The sequence below is a fragment of the Pogoniulus pusillus genome, chromosome 19 (assembly GCF_015220805.1).
Source record: "Pogoniulus pusillus isolate bPogPus1 chromosome 19, bPogPus1.pri, whole genome shotgun sequence".
Classification (NCBI taxonomy): domain Eukaryota; kingdom Metazoa; phylum Chordata; class Aves; order Piciformes; family Lybiidae; genus Pogoniulus; species Pogoniulus pusillus.
The window spans coordinates 4256464-4283745 of record NC_087282.1 but is presented as its reverse complement, the minus strand read 5'-3'; the positions used below and the strand labels follow the sequence as shown (position 1 = coordinate 4283745).

Genomic DNA, 27282 nt, shown 5'->3' with positions numbered 1-27282 from the left:
CGCCCCCGCCGCAGCCCCGCCCCCGCCGCAGCCCCGCCCCCGCCGCGCCTGCCGCCATTGGCCGCCGCGCGCGCGCCCCGTTTGAACGCTGTCCGTTACGGCGCCGCCATCGCAGCGGGCAGCGGCTCCGGGTGAGGCCCGCAGGCCGCGCTGCGCCGGGGGGCTGGGGCTAGCGGCAGCGGGTCGGTGCCGGGCGCCGTCCCTGCGGCTTAGGCTCTGGGCCGCTGGCTCCTTCCCGGTCCGAGTTCCCATCCGCTCTTCGGCCCCGCGGTGCCAGGCCCGCTTGGGTTTGGGCCGCAGCGCTGCTCCGCCGCGGCGGTGTACCCGCGCGTGGTCTCATCTGTCTCCGGTTCTCCGCAGGACGGCCGCGGTAGCTGAACATGGTGAGGGAAGATGAGAAGGGCATCCCGGTGCGGGTGGCGCTGCGCTGCCGGCCTTTGGTGCCGAAGGAGACCAGCGAGGGGTGCCAGATGTGCCTGTCCTTTGTGCCCGGAGAACCTCAAGTAAGGAGCTGGCTCTGCGCCCGAGGCTCGGCCTCGCCCTCCCCTCCCCGGCCCGGTTTTGCAGTCGGGATGCCGGGGCGGCGTGGTCAGCGCTCGGTGTTCTTCTGCCTTTGGCAGGTGGTGGTAGGGAACGACAAGGCCTTCACGTATGACTATGTGTTCGACCCGTCCGTGGAGCAGGAGGAGGTCTTCAACACTGCCGTTGCCCCTCTCATACGAGGCATCTTCAAAGGTTGGTGCCAACGGAGTCCCAGATCTGTTTTAAACCCTCAGCTGTGTGGACAAAGATGCTGTTTCCTTCTCCACCCAGACCTGCTTTTTCCTGGAGCTCAGAAAATAAAGTCCTGCGTTTATCTTTCCAGCCCCTCTGTCTCAGTACAGGCTGGAAAGCAGAAAGGGACCTGGGGGTGAGCCAGCAGTGCCCAGGTGGGCAGCAGAGCCAATGGCAGCCAATGTGCTGCCCACAATCAGGAGCAGTGTGGGCAGCAGGACAAGGGAGGTTCTTATGCCCCTGTGCTCAGGCCACACCTTGAGTGCTGTGTCCAGTTCTGGGCTCCTCCATTGCGGAGAGATGTTGAGGTGCTGGAAGGTGTTCAGAGGAGGGCACAAAGCTGGTGAGGGGCCTGGAACATAAACCCTATGAGGAGAGACTGAGGGAGCTGGGATTGTTTAGCCTGGAGAAGAGGAGGCTCAGGGCTGACCTCATTGCTCGCTACAACTATCTGAAGGGAGGCTGTAGCCAGGTGGGGTTGAGCTCTGCTGCCAGGCAAGCAGCACCAGAAGAAGGGGACAGAGTCTCAAATTGTGCCAGGGAAGGTTTAGGCTGGATGTTAGGAGGAAGTTGTTGGCAGAGAGAGTGATTGGCATTGGAATGGGCTGCCCAGGGAGGTGGTGGAGCCGCCGTGCCTGGAGGTGTTGAAGCCAAGGCTGGCTGGGGCACTTAGTGCCATGGTCTGGTTGATTGTCTAGGGCTGGGTGCTAGGTTGGACTGGATGAGCTTGGAGGTCTCTTCCAACCTCGTTAATTCTATGATTCATGGAATTGTATCTTGCCTATCACCAACTGGTTGTACTCCACAGGGTTAACAAAACTACTTGTATGTGTGCTCTAGAGCATTTTGATTCCTGAAACTATGGCAGGCAAGAGAATCTTGTCAAGAACAAAGCAATGAACTGCTAAGCATCCTGAACCAGCAACTGGTGGTGGAGCTGGGGTGACAGAGAACTTTCACTGTTTCAGTGACTAGCCCTGGAGAAGCAACAGCACAGTCTGAAATAGCTGTAATGCTAATTTTGTCTGTGTATGGGGCAGCTTTTGATTGGTTCATTTGCTCTTAATGTAACAACATTGAGCTGTGGATAAAGCTGTTGTGGGGCCTGGAGCATCTCTTTTGATGAGGAGAAGCTTGAGAGCACTGGAGAAGAGCAGGCTGAGAGGGGATCTGCTCAATGCTCAGCAACAGCTAAAGGGCAGGGCAAGCAAATGGGACCAGACTCTCTTCAGCAATGCTTGGCAACAGGACAAAGGAAAGCAGGCACAAACTGGAGCCTTGGAGGTTCTGTTTGAACATAAGGGGTAAATTCTTTCCTGTGGTGGTGCCGGAGCTCTGGAGCAGGCTGTTCAGAGAAGTTGTGGAGTCTCTTTCTCAAGAGATTCCAAGTCTTCCAGGACATCCTGGGCAATCTCCTGTGGGTAACCCTGCTTTAGCAGGGAGTCTGAACAGGATGATCTCCAGCTGTTCCTGTTGTCCCCCACTATGCTGGGTTCTGTGGAACTGACACTAAGGAGCTGTGCTCCTCTGGGAGGATGATTTGACTAGAATGCAGCTTTGTTCATTTCCTCTGGTTCTCTTGTGACTGATCCAGGTGCCCTTTGTTCCCTCAGGGTATAATGCCACTGTCTTAGCCTATGGACAGACTGGATCTGGGAAAACTTTCTCCATGGGAGGTGCCTACACTGCCAATCAAGAGCATGAACCAAGCACGGGGATCATCCCCCGGGTCATCAAACTGCTGTTTAAGGAGAAGGAGCAAAGGCAGGAGTGGGAATTTGTCCTCAAAGTTTCTTATTTAGAGGTAAAAGTGGGTTTAATTTTCAAACTGCTACAAAATTATGACATGGAGTGAGCTTTAATGAGGCCTCCTCCTTCAAGTGATGTGTAGTTATTAAATCAAAACCCAGGGTGATCTAAGACTTGGGGCAGAGCACCTAGAAACTGCCCATCAGAAAAGGGCCTGGAGGTGCTGGGTGATAGTTGGCTGAGTATGAGCCAACATGTGCCCAGGTGGCCAAGAGGGCCACCAATATCCTGGCTTGGCTCAGAAATGGTGTGGACAGCAGGAGCAGGACAGGGATTGTCTCATTGGTACTGATGAGGCCACACTATGAACACTGGGGACAGTTGGGGCTCTCACTACAAGAAAGATATTCAAGTGCTTTAGTGGATCCAGAGAAGGGCAACAAAGCTGGCAAAGGGCCTGGAGAACAGGGCTGGTGAGGAGTGGCTGAGGGCACTGGGGTTGTTCAGTCTGGAGAGGAGAAGGGCCAGGGGAGACTCTCACTCTGCAACTTGCTGAAAGGAGGTTGGAGTGAGGTGGATGTTGGTCTCTTCTCACATGGGATGAGTGACAGGATGAGAGGAAATGGCCTCAAGTTGTGCTAGGAGAGATTTAATTTGGACATGAAGAACAATGTCTTCACTGAGGAGCTTCTCATGCCCTGCCAGAGGGTGCCAAAGGCAGTAGTAGAATTGCCATCCTTGGAGGGGTTTGAAAGCCATGTAGGTGTGGTGCTGAGGGACATGGTGTGGCAATGACCTGGCAGTGCTGGGTAAGTGGCTGGGCTTGAGTTTTGGTTGAAAGAGACCTTTGAGATCATCTTCCGTGGTGTTAATGTCAGTTGTTTCCTGTGAGGCTGCTGACTCTGACCTGTTTTGCTGCTTTCAGATCTACAACGAGGACATTCTGGACCTGCTGTGCCCATTGAGAGACCGATCTCCAATCAGCATAAGGGAAGATCCCAAGGAGGGCATAAAGGTCTGGGGTCCTACTGAACATGGGAACAGGAGAGGGTGATGTGGCTCGGAGGATGTTTTGGTGAAAGCTGTCTGACTGCTTGAGCTCTGCTTTGTTTTAGCATGTAGGAAATCATCACAACTACTCATTTGAAAACTAAGCTGTTGGGTGTAGGATCACAGGATGTCAGGCTTTGGAAGGAACCCAAAGAGATTGAGTCCAACTTCCCTGCCAGGGCAGGACCATGCAGTCTAGCTCAGGTCACACAGCAACACGTCCACACAGGGCTTGAAAGGCTCCAGAGAAGGAGACTCCACAGCTTCTCAGGGGATCCTGTGCCAGTGCTCTGGGACCCTTACAGTAGAGAAGTTGCCCCTTGTGTTGAGCTGGAACCTCCTGTGCTGCAGCTTCCATCCATTGCTGCTTGTTCTGTCCCAGGGAGCAGTGAGCAGAGCCTGTCCCCCCCTCCTGACCCCCAGCACTCAGGTATTTATAAGCATTGATTCAATCCCCTCTCAGCCTTCTCTTCTCCAGACTAAGCAGCCCCAGGTCCCTCAGCCTCTCCTCATCAGGCAGTGCTCCAGTGCCCTCATCCTTGTATCCATCTGCTGGACTCTATTCAACAGATCTCTGTCCCTCTTAAACTGCATCATTAAGGTAGGAAAAGATCCTTAAGGTCATCAGGTCCAACCATAACCCAACTACCATGACCACTAGTTTTACTCAGAGTAATACCAATAGGCTCAGACATTCAGGATGAAGCTGCTTGCAAGTCCTGCTCTGGCTTTTCTTTGAGGGCTGATTGTGGTGAACATCTGATCATGTATTTCAGATCCCTTCACCAAGCTTCAAGCTGTTGAAATGATACTCTTCAGTGTGTAACAAAGGGATCCTGCTAGGAGACTTATGTGCCCAAGCTATTAGCATTTTTATGTGCTCCTGTGCAACTGACTTGTGTGTTAATGGTACTGTGATCCAAGGAGACAGGCCCTTCAGGGAGAAGACAAGCTTGCCAAGGAGTGTGACCAGTTCTTGCTTCTCAGTCTGCTCTGTTCTTTTTGTGGCTATAGAGTGGAGAACATGAAGCTTCACCCACATCAACCAGTTTCCCCATTCTCTGCCTGTCACTGGCATAACTTTCAGCTCCCAGTTTGGCCAGGCCATATCTGAGGGCAGATGGATATTTCTCTGAGGACCTTTGTCTCCTTCCCACAGCCCATGAAGAAAGGCTGAGGGAGCTGGGGCTTGAAGAAAAGGAGCCTGAGGGCTGACCTCGTTCATGTTGGTAAAGATGTGCAGGGTAGTGTTGGGGGGACTGGGCCAGGCTCTGCTCAGGGCAAGGACAAGGGGCAGCTGGTGCAAGCTGGAGCAGAGGAGGTTCCCTGGGAACAGGAGGGAAAACTTTTTCACTGTGAGAGTGGCAGAGCCCTGGAGTAGGCTGCCCAGAAAAGTTGAGTCTGGAGACATTCCAAACCCACCTGGATGCATTCCTGTGTGACCTGCTCTAGGTGCTCCTGCTCTGGCAGGGGGGTTGGACTGGATGACCTTTTGAGATCCCTTCCAACTCCTAACATTCTGTGGTTCTCAGCTAGCTCATGGCTCAGCCTCCCCTCTTTTAGTTGAAGCAGGCACAGAGAAGTTTGATGTGTAGGAATAGGATGAGGAAGTAACTATGAGACTTGGTTGCTGATCTGGGGTTCGGAGTGAGGTTTTCCTGGGAGAATCCATACCAGGCCTCTGGCTTGAAGTGACTCATTGGGAATGCATGTCACGACTTGTTTGCCTCTGCTGTCTTAAGACAGGATAGCATTCCTGATTTCAGTTGGGGTGAAGAGGAAGCAGAGGATGAATGATGCTTTCTTCCTGCACACAGATTGTAGGGTTAACAGAAAGAAAAGTCTCCTCTGCCCAGGATACTGTGTCCTGCCTGGAGCAAGGCAACAACTCCCGATCGGTGGCCTCCACGGCAATGAACTCGCAGTCCTCGCGGTCCCATGCCATCTTCACCATCTGCATTGACCAGAGAAAGAAAAATGACAAGTAAGTGCCAGCTCACAGCCTCTGCTGGCAGCTGCTGCAGGGCAAACGTGCTCCAAATGCTGTAATCCTGCCCTTCTCTCTGGGTCTTGGCTGAGCTCAGCTGAGCTCCTCTTGGCACTGTTCCTATATTTGGCTGTCTCTGATAGGAAGTTCATTTTCAGTCTGGTTCAGTCTAGTAACCACTGAACTGCTCCTTTCCTAACCACATGTTTACTTGAGAGAGTAAGATAGTCTTGTTTCTGCCACAGGAACAGCAGTTTTCACTCCAAGCTACACCTGGTTGATCTGGCTGGCTCAGAGAGACAAAAGAAGACCAAGGCTGAGGGAGACAGATTGAAAGAAGGTCTGTAGGAAAATGGAGCCAAACTAGAAGTGGGTAGCTTCAGATTGGATGGTAGGAAGAAGTTCTTCACCATGAGGGTGATGAGACACTGGAGGGGGTTGCCCAAAGAGGTGGTGGAAACCTCATCCATGGAAGTGTTTAAGATCAGATTGGATGGGGCTCTAAGCATCCTGCTCTAGTGTGAGGTTTCCCTGCCCAGGACTGGATGATCTTTGAGGTCTGACAATTTTGTAATTCTGTGACTGGGATCATTTGAGTTTCCTAACCACTTTTGAGATAATAAATTGAGTCAGGAAAAGCAAAGCAGTTCTTTAGCCTTTATAATAGGATTTTTTTTCCCTTTTAATTAACCTTTTTTGTTTTGAATTAGGATAGGAAATGGGCTCTTGTGAGCTGTCAAGATGGCTTTTCTCACTCTTACCTCTTTGTGTGCAGGCATCAATATAAACAGAGGCCTCCTCTGCCTGGGGAATGTCATTAGTGCTCTTGGTGATGAGAATAAAAAGGGTGGGTTTGTCCCCTACAGAGACTCGAAGCTCACAAGGCTGCTGCAAGGTAAGAGAAGGTGATAGTGAAGCTGAAACCTACAGAGCTGGGTGTGAAGTGATCAGAAGTTTTAAGTATCCAGTAGATGAGTGTTAAACCAAAGACTAAAATGTTATGCAGCTTGATAGGATCAAAAATATTCTTAGCCAGCAATTAATATTGGAAGGAGGTGTGAATTTTAGTGTCTTGAGTTTTGGGGAGCTTGAGTGGGGTTGTGGGGGAGAAGGGAAGGGGAAACCTGAGGGAACTGTGCCAGAAATGGCACAGAAATTACAGCAATTATTTAACAGGACAATGCTGCTGGGACTTGAGTCACAGTACCACACTTTTTGGAAAGCCAAAGTCCCAAAGCTGAGTGGGGCAGAGGAGAAAGCAGATAACATCACCACAAAATGTAGCTACCTACCTTCTCTTAGCCATAGTATGGAGATGCACTCATGCTGTCTTGGATATCTTTGTGTAAGTGCAGAATGGAAGGAGATGAATGGATGGAGAGCAGCCCTGAAAAGAAGGACTTGGTGCTGGATATGAGCTGGCAGTGTGTACATACAGCTCAGAAGCAAACAATCTTCTGGGCTGCCTCCCCAGCAGTGTGGGCAGCAGGTCGAGGGAGGGGATTGTGTCCCTCTGCTCCACTCTAAGACCCCCACCTGCAGTGTTTGGTACAGCTCTGGAAGAACATGGACCTGTTTGAGCTGGTCCAGAGTAGGCTATAAAAATGACCTGAGAACAGGGCTGAAAGAGTCGTGATTGTTGAGCCTGGAGAAGAGAAGGCTCCAAGGAGACCTTCTGGTGGCCTTTCAGTACTTGAAAGGGTCTGTAAGAAAGCTGGGGGCAGACTTTTTAGCAGGGCTTGTTGTGACAGCACAAGGGCTGATGGTTTGGAGCTAGAAGAGAGATTTAGACTGGAACAGGCTTTTTCCACCAAGACACTGAGCCAGATTGCCCAGAGAGGGGGTAGATGCCTCATCCCTTAATACATCCCTGGACAGAGCTGTGAGCAACCTGCTCTAGTTGCAGATGTCCCTGCTGAGTACAGGGGGGTTGGGCTAGATGGCTTTTAAGGGTCCCTCCCAAAGTAAAGCAGTCTGTGACCTTTATGATGCTATCTTGATAGTCTGTCTTGCTATTTCTCAATGCTGACTTGTTTTCCTCCTCAGACTCTCTGGGTGGGAACAGCCACACTCTGATGATTGCCTGTGTAAGCCCAGCAGATTCCAACCTAGAGGAAACTCTCAACACTCTGCGGTATGCTGACAGAGCAAGGAAAATCAAAAACAAGCCCATTGTCAACGTTGATCCTCAGGCAGCTGAGCTGCATCACCTGAAGCAGCAGGTACTGGGTGCTTGAGTCATGTTGAGGAGTAGCTCTGTCCCTTTGGTACTAAGCTCAAGAAGCAGCTCTATGGAGAAGGACCAGGGAGTGCTGGTGGACAAGTTGCTCCTGAGCCAGCAGTGCCTTCATGGCCGTGAAAATCAGTGGTCCCTCGGAGTGAATTAAGAAGAGTGTGGCCAGCAGGTTCCTCCGTCTCCATTGTGCCCTGGTGAGGCCACAGCTGGAGTGTCCAGTTCTGGGCTCCCCAGTTAGAGAGACCAGGAACTATTGGAGAGAGTCCAGTGGAGGCTACAGAGATGCTAAGGGGCCTGGACCATCTCTGAGGAGGTAAGGCTTAGAGACCTGGGGCTGTTTAGCCTGGAGAAGAGCAGACAGAGAGGGGATCTGATAAATAGGTGAAGGGCAGGGGACAAGAGGATAGGACAAGACTTGTCTTATCCCTGGGGACCACTGAAAAGAAGCAAGGAGCACAAAGTGGAACCCAGGAAGTTCCACATGAGCGGGAGGCAGTGTTACTGTCCCATGAGACTGCCAGAGCTCTGCAGCAGGCTGCCCAGAGAGTTTCTGGAATCTCCTTCTGTGGAGAGACTCTAAATCTTCCTGGACATTGTGATCTCAGGTGACTGCTGTAGCAGGGAGTTTGGATTAGATGACCCCCAGAGGTCCTTTTTCTAGTTACTCTATGGGAAAGATGTTTAATTGTTAATTATTTGTCTTCCTAGGTACAACAGCTGCAGGTGTTGCTGCTGCAGGCCCACGGAGGGACTCTGCCAGTGTCCATCAAGTAAGCTTTGTAGCTTAATGCTCAATGTAAATGGTGACCATCACACAGCTGCAAAGGCTCTGCACCTCCTTTGCTCTAGGCAGTGCAGGACAGTGAGGCTGGAGCAAAGTGCTTGCTTTCTAGTAAGATCTGGATGGGGTCTATTCTCCTTTAGTTCTTTTTTTTGTCACAGTCACTGAAATTCCATGTGTGGATGGGTTATTAGTTTTGTATCAAGCCCCTTAAGACTGCTTAGGAAAGGAGAGGAACTAGGCAATGTCTCCTAACCCAAGGTTTCCTTCTCAGATCTATCCATTCTTCTTCTAGCTCTGAATGTATGGCTCCTCTTTCTCTCTTCTTAAAACCATTAAATGCAAGGAAGAGTTGGCCTGGGTAGGTGTTGTGCTTGGAGGGTATTTGAAAATCCAAGTCCCAAGATATCTGGGGAATTGGGAGGTAATTTTAGTGACATTACAGACTTTGATGAAGTTGTGTTTGTAAGCAAAGTGGTCTTTAATATTTCAGCAGCATGGCCCCTTCTGAGAACCTCCAGTCTCTGATGGAGAAGAACCAGTCCCTCATGGAGGAGAATCAGAAGCTGAGCCGAGGACTGAGTGAGGCTGCTGGGCAGACAGCACAGATGTTGGAGAAGATCATTCTGGTAAGATTTAGTTACCAGGGAGGAGCTTTAAGTCCTGTTTTTAGCTGAAGATTAACCAGTGGCAGCTCCTATACCAATGGCATGATGGAAATGTCTCTCCTTAGCATTCCTTTCACACTTGTTTTGCCTCTCTAGCCATGAAAAGCCTCCTAGAGCCTGTCAGAGCTTTTGGGTCTGGTGACTTCAGTGGGCAAAAGTGGTTCTGAATCTTTTAGCTCTTGTATGAATGACTTAAATAGCTCATTCTCTCCTTTTCCCTCTCTCTCCTCCACCTTGAACTGCTTTGAATCACCACAGTCTAAATTCCTGATAAAAAGGATGTTAAGTCTAAGCAAGCTGATGGTGACAATCACTCAACATATTCCTCTTCATTGATTTGCCACAGACTGACAACCTGTCTTGTGCTACAAACAAATTAGCTGTTTCCTGGCTTCTTGTCTTGCTTTCCCTACAATTCAGTATCATTCTGACTTCTAGGTAGAACAAGAAAATGAGAAGGTGAATTCCAAACTGGAGCAACTTCAGCAACATGCTGCGTAAGTCTGCCTCTGCACCTTACCCTTGCTGAGGAAATGGCTTTCAGCACTGACTGTGTTTGTGGAGATAAAGTGGCCCCTCTAAGAAGGACACTAAGGTGCTTGAGAGGGTCCTGAGAGAGGTAATGAAGCTGGTGAAGGATCTAGAGCACAGGCCTTGTGAGGAGCAGCCGAGGGAACTGGGGTGGTTTAGCTTCGAGAAAAGGAGGCTCAAAGGAGAATCATAGGATAGAATCACCCAGGTTGGAAGAGACCTCCAATCTCATCCACTCTAACCTAGCACCCAGCCCGTGGCACTAAGTGCCTCATCCAGTCTTTTCTTGAATACCTCCAGGCACAGCGACTCCACCACCTCCCTGGGCAGCCCATTCCAATGCCAATCACTCTCTCTGACAACAACTTCCTCCTCACATCCAGCCTAGACCTCCCCTGGCACAACAAGGGGACTGTGTCCCCTTGTTCTGTTGCTGAGTGCCTGGCAAAAGAGACCAACCCCACCTGGCTACAACCTAGGAGACCTCCTCCCTGAATGGAAGTTGGAGTGAGGTGGGTGTCAGTCTCTTTTCCCACGTAAGAAGTGATAGAACAAGAGGAAGTGGCCTCAAGCTGTACCAGGGGAGGTTTAGGTTGGACGTTAGGAACAATTTCTATGCTGAAAGGACTCTCAAGCCCTGGATCAAGCTGCTCAGGGCAGTGGAGGAGTCCTCATTGTGGAGGGGTTTAAACACTGTTCAGATGTGGTGCTGAGGGACACGGTTCAGTGGTGAGCTGGCAGTGCTGGGTTAATAGTTGGAATTAATCTTACAGATCTTTTCCAGCCTAAACAAATCTCTGATTCCATGGATACACTCAGTCTGTGTGTGTTTATCCAGAAGCTATTGGTGTGTTCAGTGGGGAATGTTGTTTCTTACTGGCACGTGTGGCACCAAGATGCCTTGCAGTGCTCCTGGACTTACTCCAGTGCCTGCATTGCAGATGCAAGGTTGATCTGCAGAAGCTGGCAGAGACTGTGGAAGATGAGGAACTGAAAGAGAATGTAGAAGTGATTCGCAACCTGCAGCAGCTGTTGTCTGAGTTGCAGGTAAGATTGCATCCTTGTGCCCAGCATCTGAGTTATGAAACCTAAGATGGTTCTGCTGGCTCAGTGATCTTCCAGCCGTTATGATTCCACTCTTCACAAACCTTGCTTAAGAACCCCAGGAATTACAAGCATGAAATGATTCTCGTTATCCACTTCAAAACAAGCTGTCCTGCTGTGCTTTTCATGCTGCAGAGAAGCCACTTGAGTGGCTACAAGTGGCTGGGGGAAGGGAAGAGTTTCCATAAAAGAATGTGGTAGGGAGAGATCAGCATGGAATTACAATCCAAAAGTTGGAAGAAAGATTATAAACTTGGTAGTACCAATGAATCACAGCAACACTCCCTTTGGAAAAGCCCCCCAGGATCATCTAACCCAAATGGCAGGGACTTGAAATTGTTGCACAGAGACATGGCAATGTCTCTTTAATTGAGGAGCTTCTCTGTTTTCCCTTTCTAAATACTCCTTCTGTTCCCAGACTCCTTACACTTGTAAGGAGCCGGCTGCTAGTGCTGGAATTCAGGGAAGGGCAGAAAGAATGCTTTGTTCAGCTAGTTTAGGAGGAGTGTGCTGACCTTGCTAGAAGAGGAAGGCAATGGCATCTTTCTGGAGAGAGAAGGACATCATTATTTTCTGTCACCATAGGCCAGCAAACTATTACCAGCTTCATTTTACCTTATCTGTCCCATTTTAACTCCATTGTCTTGTTTGTCCTGTGCAGACTGAAAGTGCTGTTGCAATGGAAGAGGTGGCCAAATCTGAGCAGGATGCTCCAGAGGTGAGGACAGACCAGCCTGTATGGGCATGGATTTATCACCTCATCATTTAGCTCTATCCTTGTGCTGGTTTGTGTCACTTCTGCATGTGCTGCCTTTCTCTGCTCCTCTTTTCTCAGTGCCTTCCAGATCAATAACCTGTTCTCATTTCTGCACAGCTGAGGTATTTTTTTAATGAAAAGAATTCATTTCAAGTGTTCTGCAGAAGCTGTGATTCATAGAAAGAGCTTTGGCTTGACCTCTCCTGCTCATTGCTATATCCCTTCCAGGAAGCAGAAGTGGGCCAAGATACCAAGAGGCCTTCTGACTACAGCACTCAACATGCCCTCCGTCAAGCGCAGATGTCCAAAGAGCTGCTTGAGCTGAATAAAGTCCTGGCTTTGAAAGAGGCACTTGCCAAAAAAATGACTGAGAATGGCAGTCAGCTGGAGCCCATTCAGACCCAATACCAGGTAAAGCCTCCTCAAACAGTTCAGCTTTTCTCCCACTTAATGCAGCCACTGAGGAAGGGAGGGAGTGGCAGATCTGTCTTCTCATCAGCATGTTCTTATCGGGTCTGTGCTTTCTGAAGTGGGTCCTGTTCCCTTGGGCATAGCAGAGAGTTAACTACAGGTGGCAGCAGGGAAGATGAGGGACTTGATCAAGCCTAGCTGTCTACAGATAGCTCTATCAGCAGAAGATGGCCTTTGCCCTGATGTAAGCTCTTAGCCACAGGCCATTCTATGTGAAATGGGCTTCTCTGCTCTCTACTTAGAGGTTTGCTTGGCTGCACCAAGCCAAAATGCAAGTCCTGTGCTTTGAGCTCTCAGTACACCCAGCTGCTCTGGCTTCCCTTGTTCAGAAGCTGTGCTGGGATCTCCCAGCTCTGAAAACTGGTCAGTCAGAACTTCCAGTTTATGGTTCTGTGATCCAAGTGCCCTTTTGACACCCTCACTGCTTTTAGAGAAGGTAATCTCTGGTCTGTAACATGGCTTCTTCAGGCCTCGTGTCTTGAAGTTTCATCTTGGTGTAATTTCAAAGGCTTTTTTATTTGGAGGCTTCCTACTCTTATCCTTTCTAGACTAATATCAAGGATCTGGAATTGGAGGTCAGCAGTTTGCAAAAAGAAAAGGAGGAGTTGACCCTTGCTTTGTTAATGGCCAAGAAGGATGTCAACCAAGCCAAGTAAGAATGACTGTCAGCTGTGTGGCTTAGAGCACTGAAAGCTTTGCTCATGCACCTGTGAAAATCCATTGTCTCACGCTCCTGGCTGTAAAGCTCTTATTTGGATGCAAATGCCACCTGAGCTCTGTGAACTGCAGTAGCTTCACTTTTTCATAAGCTGGAGAGTGCCTCTTTGAGAATAACAGCAACTGGGGGGGATTGGTTTTAAAATGTGATCTCTTTTCAGACTGAGCGAGAGGCGTCGGAAAAGGCTGCAGGAGCTGGAAGGGCAAATTAATGAGCTGAAGAAAAAGCTGAACGAACAATCCAAGCTCTTAAAGCTGAAAGAATCTACAGAGCACACTGTCTCCAAGCTCAACCAGGAGATCAGGGTAATCAGCCCTCAGCAGGCAGCTTTCAGGCTTGCTTTGATGTAGACAGAGCAGCTTCCAAAGTGCTCACCTCTGTTGTGTGAGGCAGAGAACACTCGATTTTGGCAAGGTGCCTTTGGCTCCCTGAGCTTAACTGCTGCTGTAATCCCATAAGCAGGTGACTGCTGAGACTTGGAGGAATGAAAAGTCCAAAGTGGCTGATAATTTATGGCCTCCACTTGACTCCACTTTGATTTCCATATGTGTACTGTGCATGTTAGGTCTTCCCTTTAAAAGATTAACTCTTGGGTTATAGCACTTGGAGAGCGTCCTTGAGCTGTGTACCAAGCAGGCAGCACATTGTAACGTTTCCCATCTGCCTCTTCCCACCCCTGACACGCTGTGGGAAATGGGAGTTGAAACTACCCAGAAGACAAATCCTGGACAATTCTTTCAGACACTTCTGTTTTTCAGGAAATGAAAAGCCAAAGGGTCCAGCTGATGCGTCAGATGAAAGAAGATGCTGAGAAATTCAGGCAGTGGAAGCAGCAGAAGGACAAGGAAGTGATCCAGCTGAAAGAAAGGGTGAGCAAACAACCCTCAAGCTCTGCTTCCCTCTGAAGAGTAAAGTAAGTCATTGGAGTGTGTGCTGCAAGCATCTTAAAAACATCTGGGGAGTGCTTTGAAGATCACTTCGGTTCATATGGTTGCCACCTTGCCCCAGTTGTCATAAATAGTCTTCCCTTGCATATGTCTGGAGGCCTCAGAGCTATCAACACAGTTGTAAGGACTCAGCTCTAAAGCAGAAGGCAAAAGTATTTCATATTTTGAAGTACTTAAAGTTGCAGGAGTTGGCCATGGAATGGGAGGCAGTTAAACTTTCAAAGGATTGGTTGTTGGTTCTGCAGGTGAAGAGAACTGTTAATGAAGTGCAGCTGCTGGTAGCTCACAAATGTAACGGGCAGCAGCCATCTGCAGCTTGGGTTCTGGCCTCACAGGAATTCTCACTCTAACAAGTCTGCCCCTCAGTGCTTTGGGATGCAAGTCTTCAACTTTTGGTTTTCAGGTTTTACAGCCTTTAAGCTTCTAAACTTAGTTCATGGACCATGTGGAACTCCTTATAGTCATTTGAAGCCTAAGAGCCATTTGTTCTGAGGCACCACATGGCTTAAGCTTGTAACGATCAGGGAAATCATTGTCATGAGGCATCTGTGCTGCACAAGATCAGATGTGACTGTTCTGTGCCAAGTGTGAAACTGACCCCAAGTGTTGTGTCTTGTGAGTGTTCCACCTGTCTTAGTGTTGTCAAGTGTATTGATTTGATGAGAAGCTCCCTGGGAGCCAGCAGTGAGCTCATGCAGCCCAGAAGGCAAATCGTGTCCTGGGCTGCATCAAGAGGAGTGTGGCCAGCAAGGCAAGAGAGGGGACTGTGCTCCTTTACTCCACTCTTCTGAGACCCCACCTTGAATACTGCATCTAGTCCTGGTGTCCATAGCACAAAAAGGGCACAGAGCTGTTGGAGTGAGAGCAGAAGAGGGCCTCAAAGATGATCCAAGGGTCATCTGGATGTGGTGCTTAGGAATATGGTTTAAGGTGAATCTTGTAGAGTAGGGTTATAGGTTGGGCTTGGTGATCCTGAGGGGCTTTGCCAACCTGCATGTTTCTGTGACTCTGACTCTGTGATCCAAGGGTTGGAGCACCTTTACTGTGAGGATGGGTTGAGGGAGCTGGGGTTGTTCAGCCTGGAGAAGAGAAGACTGGGGAAACTTTAGAGCTGCCTTCCCATAGCTGAAGGGATCCTGCAGAAAGGATGCAGAGGGACTTCTCTTAGGGTGTCTAGAGACAGGATAAGGGGGAATGAGGGAGAGTAGGATTAGACTGACTCTTAGGAGGAAACTCTTCAGTACTTGAGTGGTGGAACTCTGGAGTAGACTGCTCAGGAAGGTTGTGGCTGCCTTCTCCCTGTGAGTGCGTTCAAGGCCAGGTTGGATGAGGCCTTAAGCAGCAGAGTCTAGTTGAGAGGTGTCCCTGCCCTTGATGGGGAGGTTGGAGTAGATGAGCTCTGAGGTCTCTCCATCTCTGAGCCATTCTGTGCCAAGACTGTGAAACTGGCCACAGGAGTTGTGACTTGGAAGTTTTCCACCTGCCTTACCGTTGTTTCCCTGCAGGACCGCAAGAGGCAGTATGAGCTGCTCAAGCTGGAACGAGACTTCCAGAAGCAGGCCAACGTGCTTCGGCGCAAAACAGAAGAGGTAAGGAGCCAGCACCTGCTAGAGGCTCCTCAGTGCTTCCCAGAGGCCTGCAAACTGGTTGGAGGTTCTACTGGTGAATTCACCTCCTGATGAATGTGGGGCAGGCTGTGGATGTAGTCTACCTGGACTTCAGCAAAGCCTTTGACACTGTCTGCCACAACAAGCTCCTGGCAAAGCTGGCAGCTCGTGGCTTGGACAGATTCACTCTGATATGGGTCAAGAACTGGCTGGAGGGATCAGTGCTGAGCCCAGTCCTGTTCAATATCTTTATTGATGATCCTGACCAGGGGATTGAGTCCAGCATCAGTAAGTTTGCAGATGAAGCCAAGCAAGGAGCAGGTGAGGATCTGTAGGAGGGCCCTGCAGAGGGACCTGGCCAGGCTGGATGGGTGGGCAGAGGCCAGTGGGATGAGATTGAACAAGGCCAAGTGCAGGATTCTGCACTTTGGCCACAACAACCCCAAGCAGCATTACAGGCTGGGGACAGAGTGGCTGAGAGCAGCCAGGCAGAGAGGGAGCTGGGGGTGCTGGGAGAGAGTAGCTGAAGCTGAGGCAGCAGTGCCCAGGTGGGCAGCAGAGCCAATGGCATCGTGGGCTGGCTCAGGAGCAGTGTGGGCAGCAGGACAAGGGAGGTTCTTCTGCCCCTGTGCTCAGCACTGCTCAGGCCACACCGTGAGAGCTCTCAATTTCTGGGCTTCTCAATTCAAGAGAGATGTTGAGGTGCTGGAAGGTGTCCAGAGAAGGGCAATGAAGCCTGTTGAAGACGACATGAGGATGGAATTGTTCTATAGAGAGTAAAGCAGATCTCCAAAGTGTTTGAAGTTCTTCCATATCCCTATCATAGAATCAAGCAGGTTGGAAGAGACCTCCAAGCTCACCCAGGCCAACCTAGCACCCAGCCCTAGACAATCAACCAGACCATGGCACTGAGTGCCCCAGCCAGGCTTTGCTTCAACACCTCCAGGCACAGCAACTCCACCACCTCCCTGGGCAGCCCATTCCAATGCCAATCACTCTCTCTGCCAACAACTTCCTCCTAACATCCAGCTTAGACCTCTCGTGGCACAGCTTGAGACTGTGTCCCCTTATTCTGTTGCTGCTTGCCTGGCAGAAGATACCAACCCCACCTGGCTTTTGAATGGGCAGCTTGGAGCATCTCCTAGGCACTTTGAGCCTAACAGCCTTTTGCTCTCAGGTTTCCTGTAAATAGAATGTGGAGGCTCTTAAGCCTGGAAGTGTTCAAGGGCAGGTTGGATGGGACCTTGGTCTAGCAGGAGATGTCTCTGGCCATGGCAGGATGTTGGAGCTAGATGATCTTTAAGGTCCCTCCCAACCCATACCAGTCTATGGCTCCGGTCTTGCTTCATTCTCAACCTTGTCACTCTCTGTCCTTGTCTCAGTGTGAATCCTTCAGGTCTTTAGCTGCTGCAGAGTTAAGGAGCTGCTGCTCAGCTTCTCTGTCAAATGTTTTCCAGGCAGCAGCTGCCAACAAGCGCCTGAAGGATGCTCTGCAGAAGCAAAGGGAGGCTGCAGATAAGCGGAAGGAGACCCAGAACCGGGGCATGGAAGGAGTTGCTGCCCGAGTCAAAGTAGGTGATTATGTGTTATGTGTTCCACCTGGAAGCAGACTCAGCCTTGTCAGCTGCTCAGTGGGTGCTGCTGGGGTTGGTGGTGGGAGGGCAGAGGAAGGTGGAGCCTTGTTAAAGGAATCAATGTGATGATTCAATTCACCGGGGAAGGAATTGCAGAGAGGAGCTCAGTGCAGAAGCTGAGCCTACAGTGAACCCCTGCCCTGTTCTTTTGTCTCCCCAGAGCTGGCTTGCAAATGAAGTGGAGGTTCTTGTCAGTACTGAAGAGGCTCGACGGCACCTTGCAGACCTTTTAGAGGACAGAAAGATCTTGGCACAGGAGCTCCTTCAACTTAAAGAGAAGAAAGAGGCTGGGGAAAACCACCCTCCAAAACTCAGGGTAAGAGAAAATGCCATTTGCTCTGTGCCACACCTCTGGTTGTTCAGCCAGTAGAGTCATAGGAGCATGTACAATGAGGGTGGTGAGACACTGGCACAGGTTGCCCAGGGAGGTGTTGAAGGCCAGGTTGGATGAGGCCTTGAGTGACCTGTCCTAATGGGAGGTGTCCCTGCCTGTGGAGGGGAGTTGGAACTGGCTGAGCTTTGAGGTCTCTTCTGACTTAACCCATTCTGTGATTTTTGTTTGGAAGAGACCTCTTAAGATCATCAAGTCCAACCCCTAGCTCAGCACTGCCAGGTCACCACTAAACCATGCCCCTCAGCTCCACATCTAAGCTCTGTGGCTTGCTTTTATTCACTCCTATTTGCCCTTTTACCACAGAAAGGAGGGATGGAGATAATCCTTTCTTCCAGAAAGGGGAGCAATGGTACCTCAGAGCTGCTGAGGTAACCTTTTCCTTCACGGAAATGAATGGGTCACAGCCTTAATGAAAGGCAGTAAAAGCTGCCTCCTGCTTGCTGCAATGCCTGTATGAAAGCCCCACCTTGTCTGCTTTCCTTCACCTCTTGCTCACTTGTGTCCACTACCACACTTTCCTAGAGGCGCACCTATTCCCTCATGGACTTGGAGACATCAGAGATGGACATTTCCTTATCAAAGCAGATAGAAAGCCTGGAAACTGAGATGGGGCTCAGGTAAGGCAGTACCACAAAGCTGAGTCAGACAGCCTTGCCTCCATTGGGGTTGTTTCTTCCCCCTTATTTCTATCTGCAAGTGTCCTCTTTAACAGAGAAGAAAGTAAAGTAACTTCTATGTAGCCACCACAAGTCTTGTTCAATCTGCTTATTGATGATCTGGAGCAGGGGATTGAGTCCAGCAGCAGTAAGTTTGCAGATGACACCATGCTAGGAGCAGCTGTGGAGCTGTTGGAGGGTAGGAGAGCCCTGCAGAGGGACCTGGACAGGCTGCATGGGTGGGCAGAGGCCAATGGCATGAGATTTAACAAGGCCAAGTGCAGGGTTCTGCACTTTGTCCCTAGCCTGTAGTGCTGTTTGGGGTTGTTGTGGCCTGAGTGGCTGAGAGCAGCCAGAGAGAGAGGGACCTTGGGGTGCTGGTAGAGAGTAGCTGTAGATGAGGCAGCAGTGTGCCCAGGTGGGCAGGAGAGCCAATGACATCCTGGTCTGGCTCAGGAGCATTGTGGGCAGCAGGACAAGGGAGGTTATTCTGCCCCTGTGCTCAGCACTGCTCAGGCCACAACACAGCTGGGGGTGTGCAGCCTGCAGAAGAGGAGGCTCAGGGCAGAGCTCATTGCTGCCTGCTACTGCCTGAAGGGAGGCTGTGGCCAGGTGGGGTTGGTCTCTTCTGCTAGGCAAGTAGCAACAGAACAAGGGGACACAGTCTCAAGTTGTGCCAGGGGAGGTCTAGGCTGGATGTTAGGAGGAAGTCGTTGGCAGAGAGAGTGATTGGCATTGGAATGGGCTGCCCAGGGAGGTGGTGGAGTCACTGTGGCTGGAGGTGTTGAAGCCAAGCCTGGCTGGGGCACTTAGCGCCATGGTCTGGTTGATTGTCTGGGGCTGGGTGCTAGGTTGGCCTGGGTGAGCTTGGAGGTCTCTTCCAACCTGGGTGATTCTGTGATGAGCTGAGACCATGTCTGCTTCCTGTTTTCAGTTTTGTCCTAAATGTGGTGATTTCATCCTAAACGTGGGGATATGAGGATGCTACTAAGATTGCTTTTGCTCTCAGCTGTTTGTGAGCCTCTCTGAGGGAAGCATTGCACTGTTAATTACACACGTGGAGGGGATTAGAAATTTCCCTGGTGCAGAACTGCAGCCCCCAGTTGCCCTATTAAGCTGTCAAAAAACTGAATTTGGACTCTTGCATAGTGTTAAGCACAACTTCAGCCCAGATTTTTCTTGTGTTGTAACCTCACACTCATGTGTTCTTTCACAGGAGTGCCCAGATAGCAGACCTGCAGCAGAAACTCTTGGATGCAGACAATGGAGATCGTACCAAGCAGCGCTGGGACAGCATTGCCACCATCCTAGAGGCTAAATGTGCTCTGAAGTATCTCCTTGCAGAGGTGAAGTCTGAATTTTCCTATTTTATCACTAAAAATAAAGATTCTGAGCCTGCTTAGCCTTCAAAGGAAGTGACCAGCAGCCTGACAGCAGACATGAATTGAGAGTGGAGAACTCTTGTAGTGGATGAGGTTTAATTCCCTCACAATTTGGAAGTCTTCTCCTGTGCTGTAGAAAACTTCAGGGAGTGACATCCAGGAAAACAAGGAAGAGTGGAGTGGAATAGACAGGGGTCAGGGAGATGAGCTAAAGCTGTGCTTACTGAAGGCTTGCATGGGAGTAGAATTGTGTCACAGAATGGTTTAGGCTGGAAGGGACCTCGGAGATCATCTGCTTCAACATGGGCAGGGACACCTCTCAACTAGACTTTGCTGCTCAAGGTCTCATCTAACCTGCCCTCGAACACCCCAGGGAGGAGACATCCACAGCCTCCTTGTGCAGCCTATTCTAGGCTATCACCACCCTCATACTGAAGAACTTCTTCCTAAGATTCAGTCTAACCCTGCTTGCCCTCAGCTTCAAACCATTCCCCCTTGTCTTGTTTCCAGTCACCCTTATGAGAAGTCCTTCTGCATCCTTCCTGTAGGATCCCTTCAGGGACTGGAAGGCAGCTCTAAGGTCTGCCCAGAGTCTTCTCTAGGCTGAACAACCCCAGCTCCCTCAGCCTTTCCTCACAGCAGAGGTGTTTCAGCCCTTGGATCAGTTTTGTAGCCTTAGTAACAGGGAAAATATGTTTCCAAAGTGGAAAAGAGGAAGAAGTGCTTAAAAATCCTGAGAAAGGATGATCAGCAGGGAAATATGGGGAGTACTCAGAGAGCAGAGGGGAAGCTGTGGGATGGATGTTGAGATGGGAGAAACCTGGGCAAGGCTAGGGGCAGGAAAGAGTAGGAATTGGGCTAATGTGGAATCAAGGAAGGAAGATAGGGAAGACAGTCAGTCATGTATCAGTCCCTGGTTGTGGAGCTTAAGGGAATGAAGGAGCTAATCTGGAAGAGGAAAGGAAATGAATCTCTAACTGCTAACAAAGGTGCTGCTTGGGCTGGGGGGAGCCATTTTATTGCTGGCTTCTGCTTTTGCTAAGGTTCCTGTGCAGTGAAGCAGCTCAGTAAGCTCCTTACCTCAGCCCAGAGTGGGAGTTTCTGTTACTCTACCTCCTGTCTGTGTATGGGGCAGGGAGGCTGCTCAGTGGTGCAGGCTGTGTTAACCCAGCACACGCTTTGGTACTGGCAGTCAGATGTCCAAGCTCTCAATTTCTCCTCTGCTCTCCTTGTTGCTAATGGCCATCCCAGCTCTCAGCGTGGCTGGAAGTTGAATAGAAGTGTTTCCCCTTTAGACTACTCAATGTCTGACCCAGCTATGTTATGAAAGGTGGGAGTCAGTGACCTGAGCAATCATCTTGCTTTTGCTTGCAGCTGGTCTCCTCAAAAGTGCAGGAGAGCAAGCTGGAGAGCAGCTTTCAGCAAAGCAAAGCCAGCTACTCAGACATGCAGAAGATGCTGATGGAAGAGCGAAACCACATCATGGAGATGGAGGCTGAGTTCCAAAATCAGCTTCTGGTGCAGGAACAGCACCACCAGGAAAAGGTAAAGCCTGAGAGCTCTTTGAGGCCTGGGAATCCGAGTCTCAGATCTGCTCAGAGGTCAAGGGATGAGCTGAACCCCCCCCTGCTGCAGTAGCTCTGACCAAGGTTTGTTGCTAACAAAAGCCTGAGACAGCTCCTTACTCATCTTCTGTCTTGTTACCAAGTATCTTCTCTCAGTGCTGTGAGTGAGGTTGTTACACCTGAGCCCACTTCTGAAGTAGAGCAGGACAGAATCAAGCTGCAAGCGGCAGAAGAATCCCTCTGAAATTGCCAAGGTGTTTGATGCCTGAGCTGCCAGCAGTCTCACCTCTGTCCCCCTCTGCTGTGTTTTCAGGTTCTGTACCTGCTTGGCCAATTTCAGCAAAAAGAAGCAGCAGAGAAGAGATTGGGAGATAGTCAGGAGAAACAGCTGCAGGAGCGACTCAAGTGCCAGGTAGGGTGTCCAGATGTGGCTTGGTGGGGCCTGCTCAGGGCTACCTGCTCTTGCTAATCCTCTGCTGAGCAGAGCTCCACTCTGCTAGCAACAATGGGAGAACTTTGGTGTCATCATATCAACATTACAAGCTGCACTGTGTCTTGTCACTAACTGGATTAAGTGGTGCAGCAAGCTCCTGCTCAGTGGTGAATTACAGCAAAGTCAGTTCTGAATGCACCAAATTTGGACAGAAGCCTTGGAAATAGAAGGAGGTCTAGATCTTGAAGGGGTATTCTAAAAGGATCAGCTTCTCTGTGTTGCCAAAAGAGGTTTCAGACATAGCTGATGGTTGTCCCAACTGAGGCAGAGCTGATCCCCTTTGATCTTGCAAAGCAGATCCAAATAAAACCACTCCCAGGCAACTCTTGGTGCTGCCCCTACATAAGCTTACAGATTTCATCTCCTCTTGCAACCAGGAGGAAGAGCTGCAAAGAATAGGTGAGAAGAACCAAGAACTTCTCCAGGAAAATGACACCCTTAAAAAGGTAAAAATCTGTGCAGCCAGGAGTGCTGATGAGCTCTGCCTTCACGTTGCAAAGCTAACACTTCAGGGGGTTCTTTTATCCCTCTTAACAGAAACTACTGCTCCTCCAAACTGCTGGCCAAGAGAAGCTCCATGACAATCAGGACACATCCTCCAGCTGCCCAGATTCTTATGATTATATTCCACCCAAAGTAGGGATGCTCCATGCCAGTTTTTGTGCTTATATTGTACTTGGGGGTCTTCCTAAAAGCTCTTGTTGGCCATTAATGGTTTTGGTTTCCTTCTCCCAAGTTGCTTTGCATATGGCCTCTTGCTCTGCATGTTCTTGTTCTGTTTGTTCTCTGCTTCCGACAGCTCTCGAGGTTTCTGGTTTCAGAATACTGCTGAAAGCAGCTTGCAGTCATGTTTGGCAACCCCCAAACCTAATCCCTCCATGCCCTGTCACACCTGGCTCTGTATCTGCCTCAACCCAGCTGTTCTGTCTCTCTCTCCCCAACCTCTGCATTTAGGGAGCAAGGCAGAAAGCTTAATCACTGCCTTGTGAAAGAGCAAGATCTTTGTGCTGGGGAGGAATAAACGATCTGAAACTCTTACCAAGGCTGCCACAAATCTCTCAATCTTCCAACCATTCACCACCTATTTGGGCTGTCTGGGGCTGAATCTTTGGTGTCCTCCCTAATGCTGTATGCTTCTGGGCTGTCTGGGGCTGAATCTTTGGTGTCCCCTCTAATGCTATATCCTTCTGGGCTGTCTGGGGCTGAATCTTTGGTGTCCTCCCTAAGGCTGTATGCTTCTGGGCTGTCTGGGGCTGAATCTTTGGTGTCTTCCCTAATGCTGTATGCTTCTGGGCTGTCTGGGGCTGAATCTTTGGTGTCCTCCCTAATGCTATATGCTTCTGGGCTGTCTGGGGCTGAATCTTTGGTGTCCTCCCTAATGCTGTATGCTTCTGGGCTGTCTGGGGCTGAATCTTTGGTGTCCTCCCTAACCCTATATCCTTCTGGGCTGTCTGGGAGGACTGGGGCTGTGGTTGGGGGGACTCTCAGGTACCTTCAAATGCAAACCTGGGCCCTCAGCCTTTAATTTCTGTGTCTAGCCAAAGGCTCGGCGGCAAACGACAGCCAAACCTCGAGCACCAGCCTTAAAAATAGACGTGGAAGAGCTGTTCTCGGACTCAGAGGAGTCTGGAGGGGAGCAAGAAGATGCAGACTGGGTGCCAGAAAAAACAGTCAAAGGAGTAAAAAAATCCATGCCTGGGGTAAGATCCAGTTGCTCTTTGTAAGTTTATCATGACCTGTGATAGGGAATGACTTGGTTGTATCCCTAAGGATCTGTACAGGGAGGTTGCAGCATGCCCACTGTAGTTGTGAAAAGCCTCAGTACAGCAGTGCTGCTGGCACTGGGTGTTTATGGCCTTCTGACAGGCACATTTGCTTTCCCTATAGTCAGCAACACCTTCCCAAAGAGCTTTTCCTTGGACAAGTCCTCTCCTGCCGCAAGCAACACAACTGCTGTCCTGCTACCTGTGGCTGAAGTGGTCTGTGTGTTTCAGACAGCAGCAAAGCAGCCCTTGCAACAGCCTTACTCCTTCAAGGAGGCTGGGGGGAAGAAGGATGGGCTCTTATACTGTGCTGCTGCAGTGTACTGGTACCCAGTTAAATTCTAATGGGATGGAGATGATCTGAATCACAGAATGGTAAGGGTTGGAGTGGACCTGCAGAGATGGAGTCCAGTGCCCCTGCCTAAGCAGGATCAAGGCATCCAGGGGGGTTATGAAAGTCTCCAGAGAAGGAGACTCCAAAGACTCTCTGGGCAGCCTGCTGTCACCCTCCCCACAAAGCATCTCCTTGTGTTGAGGTGGAATCCTCTGTGTTCTAGCTGGTACTTGCTGTTCTTTGTCCTATCATCGGGCACCACTCAAAAGAGCCTGGCACCTTCATCTTGACACCCACCCCTCAGACACTGACAGATTGATCAGATCCCCCTCAGTCTTCTCCAGCCCCAGTTCTCTCCTGTGAAGAAAGACTGTGAGATGTCCAAGTCCCACAACCGATCAGCCTCTTTGGGCTTGAATTGCTGCAAAGCTGGGCCTCTGGGAAACATCATCTGCTACCACAGGGCTGTCAGTTAGCTCACAGGGCACTACTGAGTCATACCAGGCCCTGCTAAAAGCCTGTCCCCATCTTTCTGATAGGGCCCTTCCTTGAAAATCAGCTTCTCATACTGCAGCTGGCATCCTGAGGACCACTTGCAGTTGGGGCTGGGTGACTAGAGAGGCTTCTCTCGGGCATGCCAAAGCATCTTGGGGATGGCTCTGGTGGTGGAAAGACCTTGCTTTTTTTGCTGCAGTGCAGACAGCAGCACTGGAGCAAACACCTTGGGGATGATGCTAGGAGCCCTTTAGTCTGCTTGGGGTGGTGACAGTCGAGGTGCAGTCCACGAAACCCCACAGCTCTCTTCTCTGCCGCAGTGCTCCTGCCGGGGCCGGTGCAGCAACCGGCAGTGTGGCTGCAGGAAGCAGAAGCTGGACTGCACGGGGGGCTGCAGCTGTGACTCAGACAGGTGCAGGAACAGAGGCACTGACTCTCCCAACCTGTCTGCTGGTGCATCTGTCAAGGTAAGGCTTCTGCACCTTTCCCAAGTGCTTCAGGCTTCAGCTGTGGCGACTTAAAGCACAAAGTTATCCCGCTGCAGTAGCAGACATCCCAGGTCACCTCGATTTACTGCTGCCAGTTGTCAGCTGTGGATGTGAGGACAACTGAAACACCTTTACCTCAAAGGGGCTGCAAGAAACTTCACTCATTTTCAGGTTGTTTTAAGAATGGAGAGGATAATTTGGGTTGTAGCCTAAGGAAGGTTCATGAGCCAACTTGAAGGTCATTGGCACTACTGCTAGAAGTGTCTGTCTTGCTCCTGGCTCTTAGGGATTTGAAGCAGAGAGCTACCACAGCAGCTCTTGCATTGAGGCCAGGTGCCTGCAGAGGTATCTAACATCCTGGGTATGAATTACCTCACAAGAAGGTGGCTTAGTGTGTCTGCAGCTGTTGGTGGAAGAAATGGAGATTTAGTGCTTCAAAATAGTTCTCCCCCTTCCAGGATGCCACTGGGTCTGAGGACCAAACAAGGGAAAGTTTCGAACTCAAAGATCCCACCCAAGTGGATACAGAGCAGACCTTCTTTGGCCCTGTGAGCATCCCAATGGCCTCAAAGGTACTGCCTAAAAATGAAGGATGTGGGTTGGAATGTGTGTGCAGCTTGTTTGTGGCCAGTGATAAAATCCTAAGGTGAGGAGCTGCTGCTAGGCTGTTCTGAGCAAGCCTGCAGCTGTCCAGCCAGCCTGGATTTGTTTGGAGTCTGGGGAGACCACAGAGATGATCTGAGGGCTGAAGCACTTCTCCTGTGAGAACAGGCTGAGAGTTAAGTTGGTTCAGACTAGAGAAGGCTCTGGCCAGATCTGACAGCAGCCCTACAGTAATTGAAGAGGGACATCAGGATAGCTGGAAAGGGACTTTGTGAAAAGGCATGGAATGACAGGTTGAGGGCTGCTGGCTTCAAACTGGAAGAGATAGTGAGCAGCTCCAAAATGTCTTTGTTCTGCTAGGTCCTGAAGGATATCACAGACCAAGATGTGTTTGTCAGGAAGCCCAACACAGATGTTTCCCAGCTGGTGAGAGAAACTTTGCCACAAAAAAAATGTATTCCCTGATGCCTTGGGTACCCTGTGCTCAGTGTTGCAATGCTGCCTCTGCTGCAGCTCATGAACCTGTCCTTAAAACTGTGACTGGAAGGTAGCAGCTGTTGTGCAGTGCAGGCTGCTGCCTCCTTCAGGATGGATGACCAATTGTAAACCTCTCTTTTTGAACTTTTCTGCTAGGTCCTGAAAGAGCTCACAGAGCAAGCTGTGTTAGAGAAGCAGCCCAGCACTGATGCTTCCCAGCTCTTGAGAGATGAGTGCCAGGAGAACCAGGTACCACATGTAAAGAGAAAGAAGAGAATGCTGAGCAGCACCACCGGCTTCTTCTCTGGCTGCACCCCGGTCAAGTCCCCGAGCCCAGACACCATCCTGGCCCAGGACTGTTCTCTGTCTTTTTAGACCACACTACCAGTGACTTCAAAACCTATTGGGAGTTCTTACTGCTGCCAAAGCTCGGATGAGTCTTGTGCCTGGTAGCTTCTGGCCTTAGCAAGGGAGTCAAACTAATGTTGTGTCCTGTCCTCTGTAAATATTTGTGTTGGCAGGATTCTCCTGTCAAGTGCTGTAGTGAGTGGAGCTAATTCTATCCAGGTTGCTCATTCCAGCCACTGCCTTCAGCCTGAGCTCTGACAACTGTGGACAGATTCATCCCTAACCTTGCAAAGAGTTTGTATTTGCACTGGATGTCTGCTGTTGTCCCTCCCAGTACAGCATGAAGAACTGTTCTAAGCTGCTGTGCGAGGCCACTGGTGCCTAAGGCCAAGGAGAGACTCTGTAGTCTCTGTAGTCTCTCCAAGGTAGCAGTGCTGTAAGCATCAGGGATTCAGCATCCTTGGTGGCAGAGGTACATCCTTGTTCAATGAAGTGAGAACTGTGCTAGGTGTGTGTGAATGGTGTAGGCATTTTAACTTGGTTGTATAGGTTGAATAAAGTAACTGTTAAACCTGTATGTGAATTTTGCTTTCATGTGTACTATACCTTGACTGAAGCCTGGTCTGTCTCTCTGAGGAGCAGGAGTAGATCTTTCTGGCACACTCCATTTGGAAAGCAGCTGGGCCAAGAGAGGCTGCTGGTGCTTTCTCTTTCCCTCCTTCCTCCTATGCCCTATTTCTTGAGTCACAACCTAGAGAAAGTGAGAAGTCCAGCAGTTGTCCTTGGTTAGGGCTTGTTGGAAGGGCTGGGCTCTGCAGAGGAGCTGTTCAGCCGTGGCTTTAACAAAGAGCAATGTCTCAGTACCTCATGGTTTCTCCTCCTTAGCAGCAACAGCAATGAGTCCTTTGTATTCCCCTCCTAAAGAACTGAGTACAGCACAGTGACCCATGGTTTTGTAACACCAGTGGCCTGCAGGCTGAGAAGCCTTAATAAAGATACTGTACCTGATGTGAGCCTCCCCTTTGTACAGTGTCCTGTGGCACTTGCACTGACAGAGTGTCTAAGGCCAGGGAAAGATACGAACATCATTGAAAATGCAGAGATGAGCAATTGGCGGTGCAGTACCCAAGTCCACCGCCGGGTGGCAAGGATCGGGTCCTTCCTTCTTCCCTTCTTTGCCTTCCTCCTTTCCTTCCTTCCCTTCCCTTCCCGGCAGTATAACCATGCACATGTAATCAATTACAGAGATAGCATCTTACAGACCAAGAGT

General features: G+C 50.1%; 1 protein-coding gene across 2 annotated transcripts; it reads left to right on the top strand.

The window, feature by feature from the left end:
• Positions 1-40: 40 nt before the first annotated feature.
• KIF4A (kinesin family member 4A) lies at positions 41-26587 on the top strand. Of its 2 annotated transcripts, none has more exons than XM_064158993.1 (32): positions 41-131; positions 361-503; positions 621-735; positions 2388-2578; positions 3449-3538; positions 5391-5557; positions 5806-5900; positions 6336-6455; positions 7607-7782; positions 8505-8566; positions 9074-9206; positions 9684-9742; positions 10718-10823; positions 11542-11598; positions 11866-12048; positions 12657-12760; positions 12987-13131; positions 13585-13695; positions 15279-15362; positions 16838-16951; positions 17175-17330; positions 17931-18025; positions 19281-19410; positions 20821-20991; positions 21325-21423; positions 21882-21950; positions 22042-22140; positions 23043-23204; positions 24417-24563; positions 25043-25156; positions 25548-25613; positions 25821-26587. In XM_064158993.1, the coding sequence occupies exons 2-32, from the start codon at positions 381-383 to the stop codon at positions 26037-26039; spliced, it is 3762 nt and encodes a 1253-aa protein (XP_064015063.1). In that variant the 5' UTR covers positions 41-131; positions 361-380; the 3' UTR covers positions 26040-26587. The 2 variants fall into 2 exon arrangements, with proteins under 2 accessions (XP_064015063.1, XP_064015062.1); XM_064158992.1 differs by having other exon boundaries at positions 9071-9206.
• The last annotated feature ends 695 nt before the right edge of the window (positions 26588-27282 follow it).

Bases quoted from the DNA above. Each gene is read 5' to 3' on its own strand.
- KIF4A (XM_064158992.1), top strand. From the start codon at position 381: ATGGTGAGGGAAGATGAGAAGGGCATCCCGGTGCGGGTGGCGCTGCGC. The intron at 2,579-3,448 runs GTAAAAGTGGGT...TGCTGCTTTCAG, and splicing joins TCAAAGTTTCTTATTTAGAG to ATCTACAACGAGGACATTCT. The intron at 6,456-7,606 runs GTAAGAGAAGGT...TTTCCTCCTCAG, and splicing joins GCTCACAAGGCTGCTGCAAG to ACTCTCTGGGTGGGAACAGC.